General features: G+C 39.9%; 1 protein-coding gene across 1 annotated transcript in view; it reads left to right on the top strand.

Moving 5' to 3' along the window:
* The window catches only part of LOC105443981 (E3 ubiquitin-protein ligase TRIP12-like), a 58532-nt gene that overhangs the window by 31908 nt on the left and 5182 nt on the right, over positions 1-21442 (top strand). The window contains 23 exon segments of the mRNA XM_030981747.1: positions 2072-2193; positions 2938-3044; positions 3790-3908; positions 4610-4886; positions 5496-5740; positions 6352-6699; positions 7600-7712; positions 8833-9024; positions 9562-9897; positions 10366-10419; positions 11111-11319; positions 12172-12332; positions 13284-13435; positions 14020-14162; positions 14939-15092; positions 15785-15883; positions 16564-16678; positions 17249-17403; positions 17835-17999; positions 18517-18681; positions 19156-19269; positions 19976-20070; positions 20859-20962. Of these exon segments, the coding sequence (XP_030837607.1) occupies positions 2072-2193; positions 2938-3044; positions 3790-3908; positions 4610-4886; positions 5496-5740; positions 6352-6699; positions 7600-7712; positions 8833-9024; positions 9562-9897; positions 10366-10419; positions 11111-11319; positions 12172-12332; positions 13284-13435; positions 14020-14162; positions 14939-15092; positions 15785-15883; positions 16564-16678; positions 17249-17403; positions 17835-17999; positions 18517-18681; positions 19156-19269; positions 19976-20070; positions 20859-20962 (3744 nt within the window).

Below are 21442 nucleotides of genomic sequence, written 5' to 3' on the forward strand. Positions count from 1 at the left end.
TCGAGTGCACTATATTTTCAAATCTGTTTATGAAATCGATAGCACTGCTTGAGGGTTTGCGATAAACAACTCCTATAATCATATTCTTACAGCTTTTACTTTCAATTTCAATAAAAAGTGATTCTACTCCTACGATATTGAAATTAATTTTGTCTAAAATACGAAAAGTGAATTGGTCATCGATAAAGAATGCAACTCCCCCTCCTCTCCCGGACAAACGAGCTGACTGAATAAATGTATAACCAGAGAGTGAAAAAATATTGGGTCTATTATACATCCAGGTTTCCGTTATACCAACGATTGAAAACGGGTAATTTAAAGACAATAAATATGCACAAATGCATAAACAATAGTTGATCCTCACAAAAATTTCAATTTGCACCCCCCCCCCCCTTGAGCGCCAGGGAGGGGGGGGGGGGGGGGGGCCAACCCCCAAAAAAGGTAAAAATCACGTGATTTTACATGATTTTTTTCTCAAGGGGGGGGGGGGGGCCGGGCCCCCCCGGCCCCCCCCCCCCTGGATCCGCCACTGCGCAACTCTACTATGGACCCCACGCCAATTAGTGATCGACCTGCCAGTGTCACAAATAAGGCATTAATGCCTAAAACCCCTGAGCTTTCGGGGGTTCAGCCCTTTGTACCCGTGGACACCACGCCTGCACTCAAATCGCTTTGAGTTACCTGACCCCCCCCCCCCCCATACTTTAAAAATTGATTTGATGCAAGAACTGTATCATACTAAAAGTATTATCATGTTTTTAAACGACCATGACGACCGTCTGATATTTCTTGTGAAAACTTTACTTTGAAAAATGATTATCGAAATTCAGTATACAACTATACATGGCCAGAATAATCACAATCCAAGCCCAGGTTTCATACATCTATTCACGAAACTATATTGAAATCGGGGCAATAATAGCAATTTCAAAGTGTTGTTTAGACTCTCCTCACACCACGGACAGACCTGGCTACTCCGGTCACCGCTACTCCATGCTCACACACTCAGCTCCGACAGCACCGCCGACAGCAGCGCTCAGCTGCCGTGGCAATACACTGTGGACTCAAGGCAGTTTGCAACTGAACTGTCACGTGAAGGCGTACTATCACAGATCTATTTGCGCTATTCTTGTTGTGATTTCGATGTAGTTTTCATGAAAAGACCAATAAAACAGAAGCTTGGACTATGATTATGTTGGCATAGATCACAGAATTTGTATAATTATTTTCAGAGTAAAGATTTTACGTGAAAATAGGTCCATGGTTTGCGCCAGTTGTCGCAATCGCCTCGACTCGAATCGACTGTGGTGTGTGCATGTGTGTGACCTGAGAGCGTGTAATACACGTACACTATGGGCGCCTGGCCTACAAAGCATATCCTATAGAAAGACGCATAACACGGGTACGCTCAACCCGTTGAGCGTACATATTGGCTACATCCCATCACCTGTGTGAGTCATCTGTTAATGTGTATTTCTCTTACATGCTACAAAGCGTATCCTATAGCAAGAGGTCTAATTCGGGGTACGCCGCACACCCGTTACAATAGGATTTGCTACACCCGTTGACGCGAGTGGATTCTCGTCCATCGTGTGTCTCTTCGTCTCCCTTTGATAATTAGACAGAGGGCGGGTGCACGCCTTGCCGACTCGCTCTCGCGGGTTCGTCGCCTCCTCGCAATCCACGACGCCCGCCGTGCTCTCGCCCGCCCGTCCTCCCCGGCACCCCGAAACCGCGTTTAACGGCGTGGACGTCGATCGCGGGGTCGACGTGGCACGCGGGTTACGGGAGACAGGCCTCGTGGAATTGTGCCGCCCTCCCCGCGCCACGGCGGAGGCGGGCGGGGTCGGGGAAAGGCGTTTTTGAGGAACCGTTTTGTACCCGTTTGGACCCCCCGCGGCGATTTTGCGTATTAATAATATAGATGTATCTCTTGTCCCTTAATTATAGCTTTAACCATAGCAGTTCCTTAGAAAGATGCAAGATAGGTCTTCCCAAAGGAGGTATATTTACAAGTATGAATTGTGCAAGTTGAATATTCATATATTGTATCTTTTGTCCCTCACTGCAGCTTCAGCAGTAGCAACGCCGAAGGAAGATGCAAGAGTTGTTTTCATGAAGGAAGATGGCGACCAGTCTGCTGCATTTATCAAGTCACTCTTTGCTGTCCTCTACGAAGTCTACAGCTCATCTGTAAGTAGCTTGCCTTGGGGTTTCCTGACTGTGATAAGTTAACATTCAAAAAGGGTTTATTGATTTGATTCAACTTAGGCAAGGATAAACCGGCTAAATCTGATAATTGGATGAATTTTGTTGTATTTACTGTTGAAATTGAGGAGCAAAGCCACAGCATCTATGGGGAATATGTCTTAAGGTTCTTATTGCAAACAATACTGCAAAAGAATTCCATCAATTTAGGGTAAGAACAAATTAAAATACTGATAAGGCCAAATAACAAATATGAATAATAATAATAAATATTAATAACAACATTTATAATACACACATATCCACCCCAAGAGATGCTCAAGGCGCCTAACGAGGTAAGTACATTGAACGAAAATAATTTAACATAAATAAATATAATTCAACAACGTTAATTACATCAGATCTTTTGGAGAGCAAGCAAAAAGCATGTGCAACATGCTTATGCGCTCATCCAACCGGTGAAGTGTTTCTTGTTCCTGCCCGCCGCCTCCTTTTTATTACTATTTACTATTAAGAAGAAAAAAAACAGCCTGTGATATATGTTTTGTTTAAATAGTCTGGACGAGAAACACATTAGCTTTGTTATTTGGCCTAATCCCTGTTCTACAAAACTTGTCTGAATAAAAGTTGCCACCATTCTCTGCAAAAATCACAACCTCTTGCATTTACCTCTCTGTGAAACAGTTATCTAAATCATTTTTTGTTTTGTATTGTCTTTGTCTTGCTCAGGCTGGACCTGCTGTCAGACATAAATGCTTGAAGGCCTTACTAAGAATGGTGTTCTTTGGCAAGCCAGATCTGCTGAAGGACATGCTGAAGAATCATGCGGTATCCAGGTAAGAAATGGTCACCAGTCTCATGTTTTTTTGTTCTTCTTCTTCATGGTACGTGTATTTGTTGGGAAGATGGGATACTGAGAAAAATATGTTCTCTAATGCTGATTCTCATCATGGGCCCTGTCTTATAAAGAGTTAAGATTAATCACAACCATGTACATAAGAGATAGGAGACTGCAAACTTGCGATTGATTGGAGGACTAACTCTTTACAAGCCAGTGCTCAGAAGATCTCAAAATGATACAATGTAACACTTGTGTTTCTTGAATGCTGTTTGTCTTTCTCTTTCAACGAGACGGTAAGATTTGAATTAAATAAGGCTTTTAGAGCAGCACACGGGCCTTATTGCTTTAGGTGCGAACTGAGTTTTGGTATGTCAAAGACATGATGCCAAAATCAAAGGGCAGTAGTTTAGTTTTCTCAACTGAGATATTTATGTTAAAAGGTACCAATGTTCTTGGCTACCCTGTCTGTTAACATGTTTTCTTTTTAAAGTTAGATAAGCATTTGTCCAAAGTGAGGATTGCGAATGAGCATCAAAATATATGGTTATTAGAGTGAAATTTCTGTCTTCTATTTTGACCTTACAGTCACATAGCACCCATGCTATCGTCTCAAGACCTAAAGTTGTAGTAAGTGCCCTTGAGATAGATAAGCATTTCTCCAAAGCGAGGATTGCAAATGACAATGAAGATTATTGATATTATTTAAAGTGAGATTTTTGTCTTCTATTTTGATCTTACAGTCACATAGCAGCCATGCTATCGTCTCAAGACCTCAAGGTTGTCGTAGGCGCCCTTCAGATGTCTGAGATCCTCATGCAGAAGCTCCCGGATATCTTCCATATCTACTTCCGCAGAGAAGGTAAGCCTCACTCCCCAAAGTCCCCAAAGGTTTGACCGCATTATTATTATGCTCCGATGTTCCAATACCTTGGAGATTGCACACCAGTGTGAAAACTTGTGGACACTCAAAGAGTGTTTCAGAATGTAAGCGTCGCTCCCCAAAGGTTTGACAGCATCATTATGCTCTGATGTTCCAATTGCTTGGAAATTGCACTCTGGTGTGAAAACTTGTGGACATTCAAAGAGTGTTTTAGAATCATTGTGCACATTATGAGATGTTATGATCGTTTTCTTTGCTACTGTTTCCTGTAGATCACGTCATTGGTACCTCTTATTGAAAAATGTATTTTGCCGAGTTGCATTTTACAGCATTTTTATGGCATTTTATATTGACGTACCTCTGTATTCTTCTGTATTATTTACAATTGCAAATATATAATGATCGTTAATCGTAATCTAGTGTTTACTACCATAATGGTTATGGTCATACTGTGTAACTGTTGAACCATACATAAATAAATAAATAGAAAGATAGAAAGATAGAAAGATAGAAAGATAGAAAGATAGAAAGATAGAAAGATAGAAAGATAGAAAGATAGAAAGATAGAAAGATAGATAGATAGATAGATAGATAGATAGATAGATAGATAGATAGATAGATAAATAGATAGATAGATAAATAATTAATTAAATGAATTTGACCTTTGACATCTTTCCCAGGTGTGATGCATCAAGTGAAGAACCTCGCTGAGGCCACCATCACGGCGGACAACTCTCCTCCCATCAAAGATAAGTTCCCCATCTCCAAGGTAACGGCTGCTGACCCCTCCTCCTCCTCCTCGACCACCCCAGCTTCGTCTGCATCCTCTGCCTCCTCGGCGTCATCCGCGTCATCTGCATCTTCGGCAGCCTCGTCCGCTTCGTCCACCCATACCCCGTCACCCCGGGATACCATCAACATCAATGTGGGCTTAGATTCGGATGGTGTACCTCAAGGGTGAGTGTTTGTCACCTTATTAGTAATACAGTATTACATTTTCTGTACCTAATTTTCTCAAAGGAAGAGGCAATGATTTGATTACTAGTTACTTTGCTTTGATCTAGACAAATAAGAATAACTTTCCAAACTAAGTCGCCGGGTATTAAGACTGGGACATCAATCTGGGACATGTTGTACAAGTATGAGATGTCACAGAACTTGACCCCCCACTTTTTGATGCCAAAGCACATGAAAACACATGAATTTTATGCCTCAGTCACAAAGCAGATGGGGGCATTATGTTTTCGGGTTTTCTGTTCATCTCGCTCTTGTGATTGCGTTATCTCAAGGACCCATTGATGGACTCCCGCCAAACTTAGGTCATGTATGTATCTTGCAGAGCCAATGAACGGATTAGATTTTTGGGTAACGGCTCATTATGTATGCAAAAATAGCTTGTGATTGCATCGACAAGAACTGATTAATGGATTCAACAATACAAGAATAAGTCTGCCAGGTTGTGTATTTTAGAGTTATTAACAAGCAACATGTAATATTAAAAGAGATATATATTGATTATTAGAATGGGCAATTACTTAATTCATCTTTCTTTACCCTCATCATCAGACGTCTGAGCGATGCATTGAAGCTCAAGCGAGCAACCAAGCGAGGTCCGGGCCGCAAGAGCAACCGCTATGCCAGCAACGACGACTCAACGCCGTCCCAGGGAGGTCATGGCCACCACTACGAGGCCATCGACACCCCACCAGGCAGACTGAGTGCTGTATCGGTCCCCATGCCCCCCTCCTCCAGGGCTCCGGGCAGCGGCAGCGGGGGCAGGACAGGGGTCAGCAAGGGCAAAGGCTCGACAGGTGGGTCAATGTTTCATTATGGATATATCATGATTATCTATGATTGTTTTACCCGCCTGGCTGCTGAGGAAGGATGTTTATGCTCGTAAAATAAGTGCATAACTATGTCTATAACATCGCAGTTAACATGTCCGTTTTAGGCATTTTTGACAGGATTGACAAACCAACTTTGTCTCATACTATGCATGTATGTATCCCTTTACAGGATTGCTAGTCATAAACATTGCTGCCAAAATTTTCCTGTTACGTATGAATGATTCTTATGGTTAAGCCCGTGGACTACTGTTATGAATCCTAAGTTCCTCTATTTTACTGAAACCTTTTTGTAAAAGCATTTTAAGTAGACTACGTTGAATTTCTTAATGTCGTCTTGAGAAATTCTTTTTCTTTTTCTTTTCCTTGACAGAACCTTATGGTTTTATTTGCAGTTTCCCCAATTCATTTCTATTGCTGATTAACCTTGTATAATTCCGGTAAATTTGTAGACATGTTTCCATTTTGTGTGTGTTCTCTGTTTTCTATATTGTATATCATCTGTATCTTATGTGCTTTTTATGAATTTGAATTGAAATAAAACTTGGACTTGAACTTTTGACTGCTTGTACATGCAGGCAAGATGGTCAGCGGGTCCACCTCCTCACGTTCTTCCTTCCTGGCCAGTCTCAACCTCTCTCGCTGGGGCAGGGGCGCGTCCAACTCGCCCTCCTCCGCCAACACCACCCCGAGCAATGCCGCCTTGGGTAGCGACCACCACCACCACCACCATCACCATCACCATCACCACCACCTGCACACCGCGGCAGGGCGCGAGATGGGCCTGCAGAGGGGCGGAGCCGGGGGAGGCATGGGGTACGGGTCGGACAGGATACTAGGGCACGGGAGTGAGAACCTCCTAGGGGTGCAGAAGGATGCCAGCGGATCGCAGAAGGAAAAAGTCAGGGCCTGGATCAAGGAACAAGGTAGGACTTGCTGCCCTCTAACGAGTGAGACGAGACATTCCACATTTTGGTGATTTCCGTTTGGCTCAATAACTTATGGTTTTGGGGCTTTAAAAACTAGACGAGATGCATGTGTCAAAAAGAAGAATTTTCTGCACATACTCAGGCCATTTTTGTTGCATGACCATATTGCGTTTGATGCTAGGAATTTTAAGATGGGAATGAAGTTTGTGAACTCCTAAATTGGCAACATGTTGAGAGGTTCAAGATCTTTCTTTTTTTATATTATTTGTTTTTAAATAAGAATAGGCCATTATTTAAACTTTTCATCATCAGAGACATTAACATTTTATTATAAAATAACATTGTAGCAACAAAGAGAACAAGTAATTGTTGCCAATTTGAAGAGCTACAGGTGATCAGTTAAAGAGGCATGTTCCCCGTATTCCAGAGGGCGTTCAAAATACGTACCCGCTGGCGGATGGTGCACCAACAGAATACGGCTCTTACGCAGATGGCATGTTCCGAATGCCCGGACATTACCGATTATCGCATACATGTGCCGAAGTAATGCCAATCGCAGTTCGGCTCTAAGATTCGGCTGCTGTTTCCGCCCACTTTCGTGACGTCGCGATCGTCAGCGAACAGCTGGCTTGGCGAAGGCAGGCCAGGCCGTGCGTACTTTGATTGACAGCTGTATGCAAATTAGAAGTCGATCTTCGGAACCAAGATGGCGATGACTAGAGCAGCGATAACTACACTGCCGGGAACGTGCCACTTTAAGCCATTAAAAAAAATCCATTCCTGAAAGGGATATTCTATGCCATACTTTTTCAATTGCATTTCTTTCTTTCCTGAGCAATGCTTTACTCATATTTGAATCTAATCTTTTGAGCTTGTGTTTCATATTCTCGTTTGCAGCATCTCAGTTTATACGTCAGTACTTCAGCCAAACGGATCACCAGGGAGAATCACACCCAGCCCTTACCTTACTCAATCAGCTCTGTACCAATGCAGACAAACTGACACTAAAGGTAACTACTCTTGGTCTATTCAGGGCCCTCTTCCAAAGTCAACTTGCGATTAATTGCAACTTAGATCAAACGCAAATATCATACGCAACGTGCAATCAAACGCATCTGCGCATTGCATAAAGAGAGTTGCGATTGAAATCAAATGCAACTTTGGTTTGGTAATATATCTATCATCAAGTTGCATTTGAAATCAAACGCAACTCTTTAACTTTGCGTTTGATATTTAGCACATGCATTTGATTTTGAGAATTGAGTTTAAACGCAACTCTTTATACAAGAGGGCCTAGGTCACAGTTTTAGATTTAGTAACAGTTTAGTTCATCATGAGGTATTACATCAGATTAATAATGAGATCAGAAAATTTGTTCGTTTGTTTTACCTGATTACTAACTAAGAAAGCATGTGTATGCTTGTAAGTAAGCAGCCAGGGGATCGATGGCTTTGAGTCCTCTCTGAGGGACTTGGTAATGAGGTTCAACTACTAACTTCTAATTGACTCAATGACATCATCTTATGTGGAGTATGCATATTCACAATGACTTTGCATTTAATTAAGCACATCTTATCGCCTCAGCTATACAGGCGAGCCAATCAGGTCCACATGTTATGTTGTCATCGTAATTGCGGCAAATTTGAACCCATTTGACCCTTAAATCTTTTGGTGGGGGGGGGGGGGGGGGGTGGTAAATGAAGTTTTAATTTGCTTTTGTGTATTACTGCAAGAGAAAGTGTTTTGTTTTCCTATATATCTTTGTATTCAAATTTCATTTAGCTTTCCATTGATATAAAGTTTTAGTTTTATCGATAGGGTCTGTAAACAGGTTGTGAAAATATTATTCTTGAACTGTTTTTTTCCTTATAATTAATTTTTTGCGCTGAGCGACCCCGAAACATATTCCTGGTTCTTAAATTTGCATTGCACGCAATTCAGCCCGTTAAAACATGCATAAGAAGTCATGCCGATCTTAGCGCAAAATCAAGAAAATTAATGTATTACAAATATTTCTACTTTTACAGTACAGTAATTTATATCCCACAGTCTTGCTTTGCACTAGTAACATCTTGACCCTCGATAAGTGGTTGATTTTTTGACAAACCTTTCTCCTGTTTCCTTACCCAGAGTGATGAAGGCTGCGAAATGCTCCGGAGCATTGCTCACATCCTCACCAATTCGGACATATCCGCCTTTGAGATCCTGCACAGCGGTCTGGTGGTCAAACTCTTGGACTACATGACCAGCAACAGTGACCACAATGCCGTCCCGAGGGATCTTAGACTGCAACGTTTCCTACATATATTCCTAGAATGCCCAGTAAGTATTGGTTCTAGTTACCATATTTCCTTCAGTGAAGATGAGACATGTTACCCTGAATCATGTAAGCTTGAGTCTAGTGTTAAAAGACTAAAAAACTAAAACATTTCATTGACAGTTGTAGATATGTAATATGTCAATATCAGAAAGGATAGATCCGAGGAAAGTCAATGTGACTTTTGCGATGAAAAGGTGCACACAGAATAGCAAACTAAGAGTGATTGTTCATAGGCTCGCATTTGATTAATTCCTTTTTTGTTGAATTTTTGTTAACTGCAGTAAAGAAAAATAAAGAGGGAATGGCTGATAAAGCTTCGGTTTTCAATAAAGTCATTAATAATTGACAGTGTGTTTTGATAGCATCCAAACAGATCGTGCAAAATAGAAGATACATTAAAAATTTATCTTTAGACAGATTCTTAATTGATCAATCCTCTTGCTTATGCAATTGGCCTTTGCTTTAAGTTTTCATTTTACCTTGGATAAAACGAGACAAGGAATAAAAAGATATGATTCTTTGTCTCCTCTGAACAATAGGCTCCAGGCAGTCCTCCTTTCACCTCACTGGAGATCCCCGAGAGCGCGCCCTTCGCTTCCCTCGTCTACAAGATCAACGGCTGCATCAGCCACCTGGAGCAGTTCCCGGTCAAAGTTCACGACCTCCCCGGCGCCGGGGGGTCATCGGGAGGCACCAGGGGTTCCCAGGCGCTCAAGTTCTTCAACACCCATCAGCTCAAGTGCCAGCTGCAGAGGCATCCAGAGTGCACGAACCTGAGGCAGTGGAGGGGCGGACCGGTCAAGATTGACCCGCTGGCCCTGGTGCAAGCCATCGAGAGGTACCTCATGGTCAGGAACTATGGACGCATGAGACAGGTCAGTGAAGATATCCTTCTTGGGTTTCGTAAGCTTCTCTTTCTTACAAGCCACTAAAGGCTTGTTCAGATACATGTATGACACAGTAAACCGCTTCAAAAAAAAAAAAACCTGCTTTTTAATTTGAAGTGTAAATAAATGGCAAATGCGGTCACCTAACAAAGGTCCTGTTTGTTTTCATTGAGATTTGTGTTCCCCCATATGGTTAAGTAATTATCTTACTTTTCCCTCACCCGAAGACTCCGAGAGACTAGGGGGTATTTCTTGATAGGACTATGGGTTTGCTGTCTGCAGACTTGTACACCCATTAATGGTGTCAGCGAATTATGGCCTTTTGCATATGGAAACTGACTACCCTTTATGATCATCGGTTGACCCCCTAAGCATATATTTATGTGTTCTTGGTGGCAGGAATTTTATGAGATATGCCTTTTGTAATCGGTCCTCTTGCATGTTGTATCTTTTTAGGATGATGAGGATAGTGATGATGATGCATCGGACGATGAGATTGATGAATCTGTGGTAAGTATCATTAATCTTGGTTCCCTTTAGGGTGCAAATTGTAAAATTGTGCGATAATAAATGCAAAAATTATCAAAACGGATGACATTCATTGTTTTCGCTAACCCCTTTTACTTCCAGTTTATGGGCTAGTTGTTTGCATTTGTAACATTCAGTGTGAATTTCGTTTATGTGAAAAATGTCTTTCCACCTCTACAAAAAGCACAAGATTGAAATTATGGGGGATGTATTAAAAATCATCTCCCTCTTTCCTATGTAGGCATTCACCTTCTCAAGCTCCATCACGAACACAAAACACAAACCCCAGTTCTTGATCGGAGAAAGAACATCATTTTATCAGTTTACAAACCTTACACATCTGAGGGGTGCTTCACAAAGATCCTAAGTCAAACTTAACTCTAAGTTGGACTTAAAAATTATGGAAAGCCATTAGCATCTTAGAAAATATTTTGTAAAAGTTATTTTAAAAGGCATAAAATGTTGATTCAAATCATTAATATTTTCTATTATCGAGGAGATCTCATGTTCTTGATGTGGAATTTATGAAAAGTCTAAAATACTTCAATTTTTTACTTTTGAATATATTTTATTTTAAGGCTCCAAATAGATATCTATAATGGTTATGTATAAATTAGAGATAAGTTCAACTTATGATCTTTGTGAAACACCCCTGTTCTGTTATATCTTCCAGGCAACGGCCTTCTCTAGCTCAAACACCAACATCAAGCACAAACTCCAGTTCTTGATCGGAGAACAAGTCCTCCCGTACAACATGACCGTCTACCAGGCTATCAAGCAGTTTGGTAACGCTGCCAGTGCATCAGAAGACGATCGGGATACCGACGATGAGAGCAACCCGCTAGGAAGGGCAGGTATTTGGATCAAGACACATACCATATGGTGAGTTATGATACTATATGACCTGATTAGGAAGTTTAAAAGAAAAATCATAAGTTTTATTGCAGTAGTGTAACATTTTTCATGTATGTGAAGGGCAAACTGATCCTATAGTAAAGCATGGAGAGAGTCAATTTAAAATCGTTGTGTCTCGCATAATGATTAAAAATTATTGCTATGGCATGGTGCATATCCCAAAAAACATCCTGATTAAATAAATGTGCTTATTGCTACCATAACGATATCTCCAAGAATTCAACAATCTGGTTTAAAAATGACTCTGCCTCATATATTCAATTTTAGTATTTGTGTTGTTTTAGTCTTGAAATGAAAATATATCCATCCATTTTAAAGCATCACTGTACTACTTGAAGTTACTAACTCCCTCTATATAGAAAAAATGCCAAATCGGTCCCCCGTGATCTTCTTTTTCTTATGTTAATTGAGAGCTGAGTTGATAAGATAACCACCTGTCAGTGACCACTCTGGGTGGTCCAATCCCTCCTAGCCAAACTAGTACAGATAGGCTTTAAGATGATATCTCTGGTATGAGGATTTCAATCCCATTTTATCGAACATGGATATTTATTAGAAATGAGAAACAACTAGCTATTCATTGAGACTTTGTACATTACAGTCAAACCTGCTTTAGTGACCACCTGTCTACAAAGACCACATTATTTGTTCCCCTTGAAAATGGTTTCTCATTGAAACATGTACTAAAGGAACCTGTCCACAAAGACCACTTTTTGTGTTTCCCTTGGGCGGTCGCTATCGACAGGTTTGACTCTATAAGTAAAAACTAACACAACAGAGATACATTCATAACCTGCAAGATTTGCCTTTCCTGCTTAGGTACCGACCCGTCCCAGAGGCTGGTGCGCCCTCCACCCAGAAGTCATCATCGGCATCGAACAGCAGCACGACCACCACCACGACCTGCACCAGGAAAGGCAAGGGAGGGAGCTCGTCTAAGTCCTCTTCTAAGGGAAGAAAACATGACGAGATGTGGATGGGTATGTATAGACCAAGTCGCGTTTAAAGAGATTGGGTGAATTTGTCTCAGATTCTGAAACAAAATCTTGAATTTAGCTCATGCTGCAATCATAATTGTAAACCTTTAGGTCATACATGTATCCCATGACTTTTACAAACTGATCGCCTGTCTGATTATCAAGATATTCATGATTGGAAATCAAAATTTCATTTTGCGTTTTCCTAATGGTTTTCTTAACACTACAGTCTATAGGGGGAAATGAGTATGGTAAAACCGGTCACTCAAAGATATTTACTTTTTTGAGGCACTTCATGATCATTTTGAAGTGCAATTTTTTAGGGCTTCAATATTACACCATATCACAGACAGTGATAACACCTAGGGCCGTGTATCTCAGATTTAACATTGTTAAACGATGCCTTTAAAGGTTTTAGACAAGCAGACTCTATCTAAAAGTTATTTCAGTATAGAGCTCACTGAGATTACCTTTTAAGTGAAACAAATTCAGCTCTCTTTGTGTCTAAAGCAGACAAATTACTTGGAAATTAATTAGTCGAAATGTAGACATTTGTAGGGAAAAATCAGTCCATTATGGGAAGCAAGCTTACTTGAATGGTGACAAGAGTATTGAAGTTCTTTGAAATTACTTCCTCCTTTGTGAGAGTTTCTTTGATTTTACGGTTATTCTTCATTTTATACGAAAATGATCTAGATAAAAAATACATAGATATCCCCTTACTTGATCTGTTGGATACAATTTATTTCGAGTCATGTCTAGCAAAGTATTCAACAGAGGAAAACAATTTCTAGGTTGCTTTTCCTTACATTCGAGCACAAATTGATAAGCTGAAATCAATGAGTAACCAAATGAAAAGATAAATGAATCACACTGCAATTTTTTTGTTGATGTGGCAAGGAAGTTTTGATTGAATCATGAACTTACTCTTGCTGAATTCTTGTTTAATTGCAGATGGTGTGTGTCCAGTAATACAGAAGGAGCTCCATAAGTACCTACATAGCAATCTACCTGGTTCCGTCCCTATCGAAGACCCCTCTTGTGCAGCTATCTCACTGCTAAGGGTTCTCTACGGTCTTAGCAGACATTGGAATAATCTTTATCCGGTAAGTACCTGGTTCTGTCCCTATCGAAGAACCCTCCTGTGCAGCTATCACACTGCTAATGGTTCTCTACGGCCTTAGCAGACATTGGAATAATTGATATCCGGTAATCAGATTATATTTACCAAATAATCATCACTGATCTTTTCATTTTCCATTGGGGTGACACTGTCTTTGTGTTTTCACCAGGAAAATATCCACTTACCATATATTTGTTCCTTTGATCTTTTGTAAAATAAGTGTAAATCTGCTACTTGACACCAGTGATACTTGATGCTAAATATAAAATGCATTCCAAGAGCTTTACAACAATTTGTTTTGGGATAAGAGTTGACAAGTAGTTGAATCTGTTTCTAGTTCATCGTGACTGTGCCATGGACCACTGATGGCCTGGTGGTAGAGTCGCTGCCCGGCAAGCAGTAGATTGCAGGTTTATGTCCCGCTGGTTCCAAGGTTTTTTCTGACTTATTTTGCAATTACAGATCAATCAATCGATCTTATTTACTGGGTGTAAGCCACAAATATATTAAGATAGTTGAATCTGTTTGAATTGTTAGGCTTATTTTCTCATTGTTTTTTTTTAATAGGGAGCTTTACCGCAGCAGGCAGTAAGTAGCAGTGAGGTTGTGAATAGCAAGCTGTCGGCCAAGGCTAACAGACAGCTACAGGATCCTTTAGTAATAATGACTGGCAACCTACCTTCATGGCTCAACGCAGTGGCACAGGCATGGTGAGTGGGTCTCTCCAGTTTTATTAGGAGTTTTATTTTAAAGGGAGTTTTCCATGTGCAGAAGGTCATAATTTGCTGACACCAGATTTTGTGGAAATACCATTAATGGGTGTACAAGTCTCGCACACAGCCAACCTGTGGTCCCATCAGGAAATAACCCCTAGTCTCTCAGAGAGTCTTTGGGTGCGGGAAATGTAAGATAACGACTTTACCAATTAGGGGGATGGGTGGGAAATGCAGAGCATTGTATAAGGTCTGTTTGTCATAAAACTGAAGGCTAATCTTGGTGATTGACAACACCTGTTATTGGGTAAACCCTTGAATGGTGTCGAATACCTGATGAGAGCCCACTACTATGTGTGTTTAATTAATATCCCTGACATCTTCTTCCATCTTCTGATTTTGTGCTCAAGCCTCTTATCCTTCCTTTGGATAATTATTATGAAGATGACTGGGTAGTGGGATAGCCATTCTGTAATCTTGTGATGTATCTGGGAGTGAGTGCCCTTCACTGTACTTCAATTGGAACATGCAAGTTTACCTGTAAGATCAATTGAGGTAAACTAGCTGCCTGGGCAATTAAGCTGCAAAGGTATGTGTTTGTGGGTGTGGGTGGCGTCAGTTTGATGATTTCAGAACCTTGCAGTACACACCAATACTTGTATGCTCGATGATCAACCTTTTCTGATCGATTTCACAACGTTTCTTTCACAATGCAATCGCATGACCAGAATTCAACTTTATCTTTAAAGACCTCACTTCTCTTCTCTTTTTAGTCCGTTCCTGCTGCCGTTTGACACCCGTCAGCTCCTGTTCTACACCACAGCGTTTGACAGGGATCGAGCCATGCAGAGGCTACAGGACAACAACCCAGACATGTCCACATCAGAGAATAGTGAGAGGGTTGCTCCTAGATTGGACAGAAGGAAAGTGAGTAGTGCCTAGAGTTAGGCTTGAAATAGATGTATGTTTTGTTTATTTCATATGAGTAGGGAAGAGAAGAGTTTATTTCCTCTGCATAGTATTAATTTTCAAAGGGGAAGTTCATCCTGATATTTAGTTGGTTTAAAGAAAATAAAATAATGAGAGAACGAGGGAGTGTTTCACAAAGACTAAGATTGAGTTTAAGTTGAACTTAACTATGGCAGGCCGTTCATGCCACTAGTTCCTCTAACCATTCCTGGCATTGCGTTTCTCAAGGGACGTACAAATCGTGGTCACAAATGTACAGAATTTACCTTTTTGATAGTTCATTATTGAAGGACAAAAATAGTATCTAAAGATCATAATTGAGAGACCAATGATGAGAGAAACTCGTGGCATGGACGGCCTGCCATAGTTAAGCCCAACTTAAAGTCAATCTTAGTCTTTGGGAAAACATTCCCCCCCCCCCCCCCCAGGTCAGTGAAAGTTTGAAGAAAAACCTATTAAAAATAGGGAAGTTGTGACTTTTTGAAGGTACATGTACAATCACTTGAATGTCCACTACAAATATTATTGCAAATTCTTCACAAATCGGATCGTTGTCAGGTCGTGTTGTAGTGTGCTTCAAGCCTTAGGTTTGAACGCATTTGTTTATTTCCATTTATTGTTCATGCATCTCTGGTCTGTTTTCCCTACAGAGAAGTGTATCAAGAGCAGATCTGTTACGGCAGGCTGAGTCGGTCATGGAGGATCTAGCTAACTCCAGGGCAGTGCTGGAAATACAGTACGAAGATGAGGTAAGCTGCTGGCAACTTTTGATAATATTGAATGGGTATTGTTGAGAATTTGGGCATGTTCAGGGTTCCGCATGATTTCAAATATGAATGAACTCAAAATGGATGTGAGATAACTTAAATACCGTACATTTCACAGATTTCTATTTTATTTCTCCTTGTGATATGAGTTACAATATATAAATGCCAAATAAAAATTGAGGAGCTAAACAAGCAAATAAATGGATTTCATTTTGATGCATACATGTACGTATCGATCTATATCTGGTTATTTCAGTAAAAATTACCTTCAAAAGATAAGCTTTGAGAGTGATGTTCAAATTTCTTCAAATTTTTTTCTTTCCATGTACAGTTTCTAGATTAGGTTGTCTATATTGATTTTTTCACTTTGTCTTTAAATAAATATTAAATCTCCATCTCCCTCTCTTTCATTCTGATTCTTTCTATCTCTCCATCTTTTTATGTCTCTACCCCCTTCTTCCTATACCCATTCTTACTTCTATCTTGCTTGTGTTATATCTCTCTCTCTCTCCCTCCTACCCCCCCTCTCTTTTTCCCTCCCCCTCTCTCTTTTTCCCTCCCCCTCTCTCTTTCTCTTTCTCCCCTCTCTCTCCCTCCCCCCCTCTCTCTCTCTCTCTCTCCCCTTCAATGTATACATCCTCCTTACTGATTGTTTCCCACAGGTTGGTACTGGTTTAGGTCCGACCCTCGAGTTCTACGCCCTGGTATCAAGAGAGGTACAGCGAGCCGACCTCGATCTCTGGAGAGGAGAATCAGTTCTTTTACCAGACCCAAAAGGTAAACATTCTCCCTTAATTTTTTAAAGGCAGGCTTTACTACTTCAGCTAGAAGGGATTAGACCACCCAGCGAGCCAGCGAGGTCACTGTGACAGGTGGCTATCTCATTAACTCAGCTCTCATTTAACATAACAAAAAGAGGATCATGGGGGACCAACAGGCACCGATTGGGGAAGTTTTCTATATAGAGGGAGCAAGTAGCTACAAGTAGGACAGTGTGCCTTTAAAACCATACTGTACTAGAAGCACTACTGCTGAATCCTCTCTAGCACCATCTAAGGTCAGCTGCAGCAGTATGGTCCCGTAACTCGCTGCTTACCTAGCTGGGCTGTTGGTTCTTGCATCGAGTCCTCTGTCTGCGAAGTGGGGGTTGGGTATTAGGTTACGCACTGTTGGCAAGTTATCAATGAGACGACACTTTGCAATGAACAGTATGTTAACAAATTGTTAGGATTGAGATGGGTGTTAACTCTGTGAAATAGTGCAAGTTAACTCCCTTCTTCCTCTTCCAAACAGACGAAATGCAATCATTTTCTTTAATGTCATGTTTCCTTTCAATCTTTCACACAGGCAAGCAAGCTGGAGTGAAGTACATCCATTCGCCCCACGGTCTCTTCCCATCCCCGATGGGACGGAACGCCAAGGCCTCCGTAGTCGCTAAGATCAAGTCCAAATTTACCTTCATGGGACGTTTCATCGCAAAGGCACTCATGGACTCTAGAATGGTGGGTATTCTCTCCCTCTTTCTCTTTCTGATTCCCAGTCTGTCTAGCCTCTGCCCTACTCTCCCTCTTTGAGGCCTTAATTGTAGCAAAAACCAAAGTTCATTGGACGCTTCCTTGCAGAGACTTTCCTAGACTCGAGGTTGGCATGTTTCTGTTTTATTGATGTTTCAACGAAAATCCACAAATATAGCCAATATTGTATCACTAGAAACCAGGAAGCTCACAGATGACAATCGCTTAAATGGGGTGTAGCATGACGAGACTATGTGTCTTTCCCATGGCCTGACGGGTATAATACGACTACAGATAGTTGTTGTTATTGTTGTTGTTATAATTATCAGCATCATCATCATCACCATCATCATTATCATAGATTGTACTTTATTTTTTTTTATATTAAGCCATTAACTTTTTTTTAAAAATCCCTGCAGATTGACATTCCACTTAGCCTGCCATTTTTCAAGTGGCTCCTGGGGACGGAGGCTTCGCTGACCTCGTCTGACCTTCAGTTCATTGACCGCACCTTGGCCCGATCCTTCCAACAGCTTGAGGAGCTTGGTCAGCAGAAACAACGGCTGGTCAATGACCCCTCTCAGGTAAGCCTAAAAGTATGGAATAGTTGATGGAGACGATTGGTACGGACAAACCCAAGAATATAAGTGAATAAAGATGTACTAGAGCTTTTCATCTTGTAATTACTGTTGGCTACTGTTATGTACTTATGGATATTCAATAGATATCTTTTCCATTCAATGAGTATTCAAAATTAAATGATATATTTGTTTATTATTTCTAGACTGCTGCCAGTCTCTAGCTTTCCCTAAATAGTGGAGGGGCTATAGGGGCTAGAATTCATCCTACTTGCATCACATTCAATGAATATTCAATAAAATTGTTATTCATTCAATGCATCTTAAATATGTATTCAATATGTTTTCAATGAGTGTCTTTGATCTTTACACCTAGACTGCTGCTAGTCTTCAGCTTGCTTTAGAGTTATTGAGCATAGACGGTAGCCCAGTTGAGGATGTTAAATGAATATTCAATAGAATTGTTGTCATTCAATACTTCTTAAATATGTATTCAATGAATTTCTTTGATCTTTACACCTAGACTGCTGCCAGTCTCCAGCTTGCCCTGGAGTCATTGAGCATAGACGGTAGCCCAGTGGAGGAGCTAGGGCTAGACTTCACGCTGCCAGGCTATCCTCATATAGAACTGAAGAAAGGAGGCAAGGACATCGATGTCACCATTCATAATATAGATGAGTACCTCAAGGTAAGTCATAATAAATTTCCAATATTTCATAATTTTATGAAAAATTTGAAAATATTATTCATGTGTATGTAATGCAGTCTTTACTTATTTTTCTTTTTCTTCTGAATTCTTGACACTATTATCAAGTCTTGATTACTAAAACAAGAATTCTAAAAATAAACAACACACCTGATCAAAACGCCAACAGTCCCACTGTCATGAAGGCCGCCATTGTGCTTTATTGAATGACATCATAAAAAGCATGCAGTCGAACAGTAAAATGTGTGTCTCAATGCGTGCATCGATGTCCTTGCCATTTTGTAAGCGCTAGAGATATGAATACGTGCATCTCAGCCTTTCATTATCACTTTTTGATGCAAACGTTTTTGCACAGTATGCATGGTAGGAAAGAATAATGCACGTTCATGTGTTGCCCACATTCTTAAACCTGTTTTATAACATAGATGTATGCGTGTGTTTTCTCTTTCTCTTCAGCTTGTTGTTCGTTGGACCCTGAACGAGGGCGTATCCAGGCAGTTTGAAGCTCTTAAAGATGGATTCCAGTCCGTGTTCCCTCTCTCTCATCTGCAAAGCTTCTACGGAGAAGAGGTAGGTTTCGTCCTAACGGCAATTAATCCTTACTGGACAGAATTCAAATTGGCAACAATTTTTATCTTTCTGTAATTGCTACATTGTTAAAATAAATCAACTAATGTCTCTGAAAACAATATAAGCAGGCAAGAATGGTGCTGAATAGTTGAACAAAAATGGCAAATTTGGGTCTGAAAACAGTTATATTGAATTTCTCAACGTATTGCCAATATAAGGATTTTAAAGCTCATTTCCTTTTGTGAATTCCTGACATCAAACGCATTACAATTGTGAAGCAAAAATGGATGCAGTGCAGGCAAAATTTTCTGCATAAACTGCATTGATTTTTGTCCTTTCTATTCGTGCATCTGGCATATTTTCTGAGGCTCTAAATCAAAAGTTCAGGACATATATTATAGAAGAGCTCTTAGAATACCCTTTTGGAAACGGTAGAAATGTTCCTGTCATTTGTGGATATTAGGTGTAGTCTGTACATAAAATTGACTTCTACTTTGATTTTGTATCTCACACCCATAACAAAATGCTGTTTAGATTTCTTCATTTTTATAAATACTGCATTTATTAATGAATAACTACTGCATTTTTGTTGAATTTGCAGTCATATCCAAGATAAAATGTGGTGAGATGTTCTAAGAGCTTATGAGAATTTAGGACGTCTTTATTTTCAAAAACAATTTTGTATGTTTTGTTTGTTCCATTTCAGTTGGATCAGCTGTTCTGTGGGAATCGTAGTGAGCCTTGGGATATCAAGACGTTACTAGAATGCTGCAGGCCTGATCACGGCTATACTCATGATAGGTAAGATTCTTTCTTACATTTTTGTAGTTCCAATATAAATTATACATTTAGTAATATAAACATGGAGTTTGTGACTTTTTATAATCTGCTACTTTGACATTAATATGTATGTAGTCTAATGTTATTCAATAATTCTGCTTTTGTTCTTATTAATCATTAAAAATATATATTATTATGTCATTAATGTGTTGAATAATCAATATGTATATCATGTATTTTGTTATTTTTCTATAGAAATGTGGAAATAAATCAATCAATTCCAATAGTTGATAAACTTTGTTTGTGAGGTATAAGACTGAATGATTGGCTGTGCATCTTTGTCAAAGGTGTGGTTGAGCTTCAAGCTTTTGATCAGCTTTGATTGCAACATCAGGTCCTTGCAATCTATTGTTAAAAGAAAAAATATGTAAAAAATTATAGATTTTATCCTTCATGATCATGTACTGAAACAAACTGTAAGATTTCAAAGACTTCAATCTAACAGTAATTGTCGAGAACTAGAATATTGATACATAGGATATTGACACTTTTGCAACTCTTGTGAGTGGCTGAGATTCACAAAAATGTTGGAAAACAATTGAATTTAATACACTTACGGTATCACAACATCAATTTGAAATAGCTGTCATTAACCATTGGCAAATATCAGATGATTTTACAACCTGCCGAGATCTTTCCACATATCCAAAGCAATTGAAATTTATCATAATTTCTATGACTAATCCTACCTTATTTTACAATATTCTGTATTTAATACTGTCAATTTATTGTTATTCATTTCTGTACAGTCGTGCTGTGAAGCTGTTATTTGAGCTCATGGCGTCGTACACAGACAGTCAACAGAGGGAGTTTCTTCAGTTCGTCACTGGAAGCCCCAAACTCCCTGTAGGAGGTACGAACATCATCACTCTCTCTATATAACGTTTAAATGAAACCCTAAATTGTAATTGTAACTGGAATCAAATTTTCGATCCCACTGCTGCCACCATTTTTATAGAATCCAATGACCGGGGTAATAATATACTTATCTGTAAAGCGCTTTGTGAGGGCCTCCGGTCCTGAAAAGCGCTATATAAGAACGAGCTATTATTATTATTATAGATATGTTACAAATAATACTAATTGTCAGAAAGTCAAGTATCATCACATCAAGACAGTACAGAATATGTGCCCTAACCATGTTTCGGGTCTGGTTCTCTACAAAGTTTCTCTACACATTTGTAGGTATATACTGGTAATAAGTGGAGGTAGTGTTTGCATATATATGATAGCATATATTTATTTGTCACTGGTTAATTTATAAAGGGGTTAGGTATAGTGTTGGGTCCAGGGTTGAAGTTAGGAATCTGATAAGCATCTAGAAAGATTGACC

The sequence above is a fragment of the Strongylocentrotus purpuratus genome, unplaced genomic scaffold (genome assembly GCF_000002235.5).
Source record: "Strongylocentrotus purpuratus isolate Spur 01 unplaced genomic scaffold, Spur_5.0 spur5_scaffold_12, whole genome shotgun sequence".
NCBI lineage: Eukaryota > Metazoa > Echinodermata > Echinoidea > Camarodonta > Strongylocentrotidae > Strongylocentrotus > Strongylocentrotus purpuratus.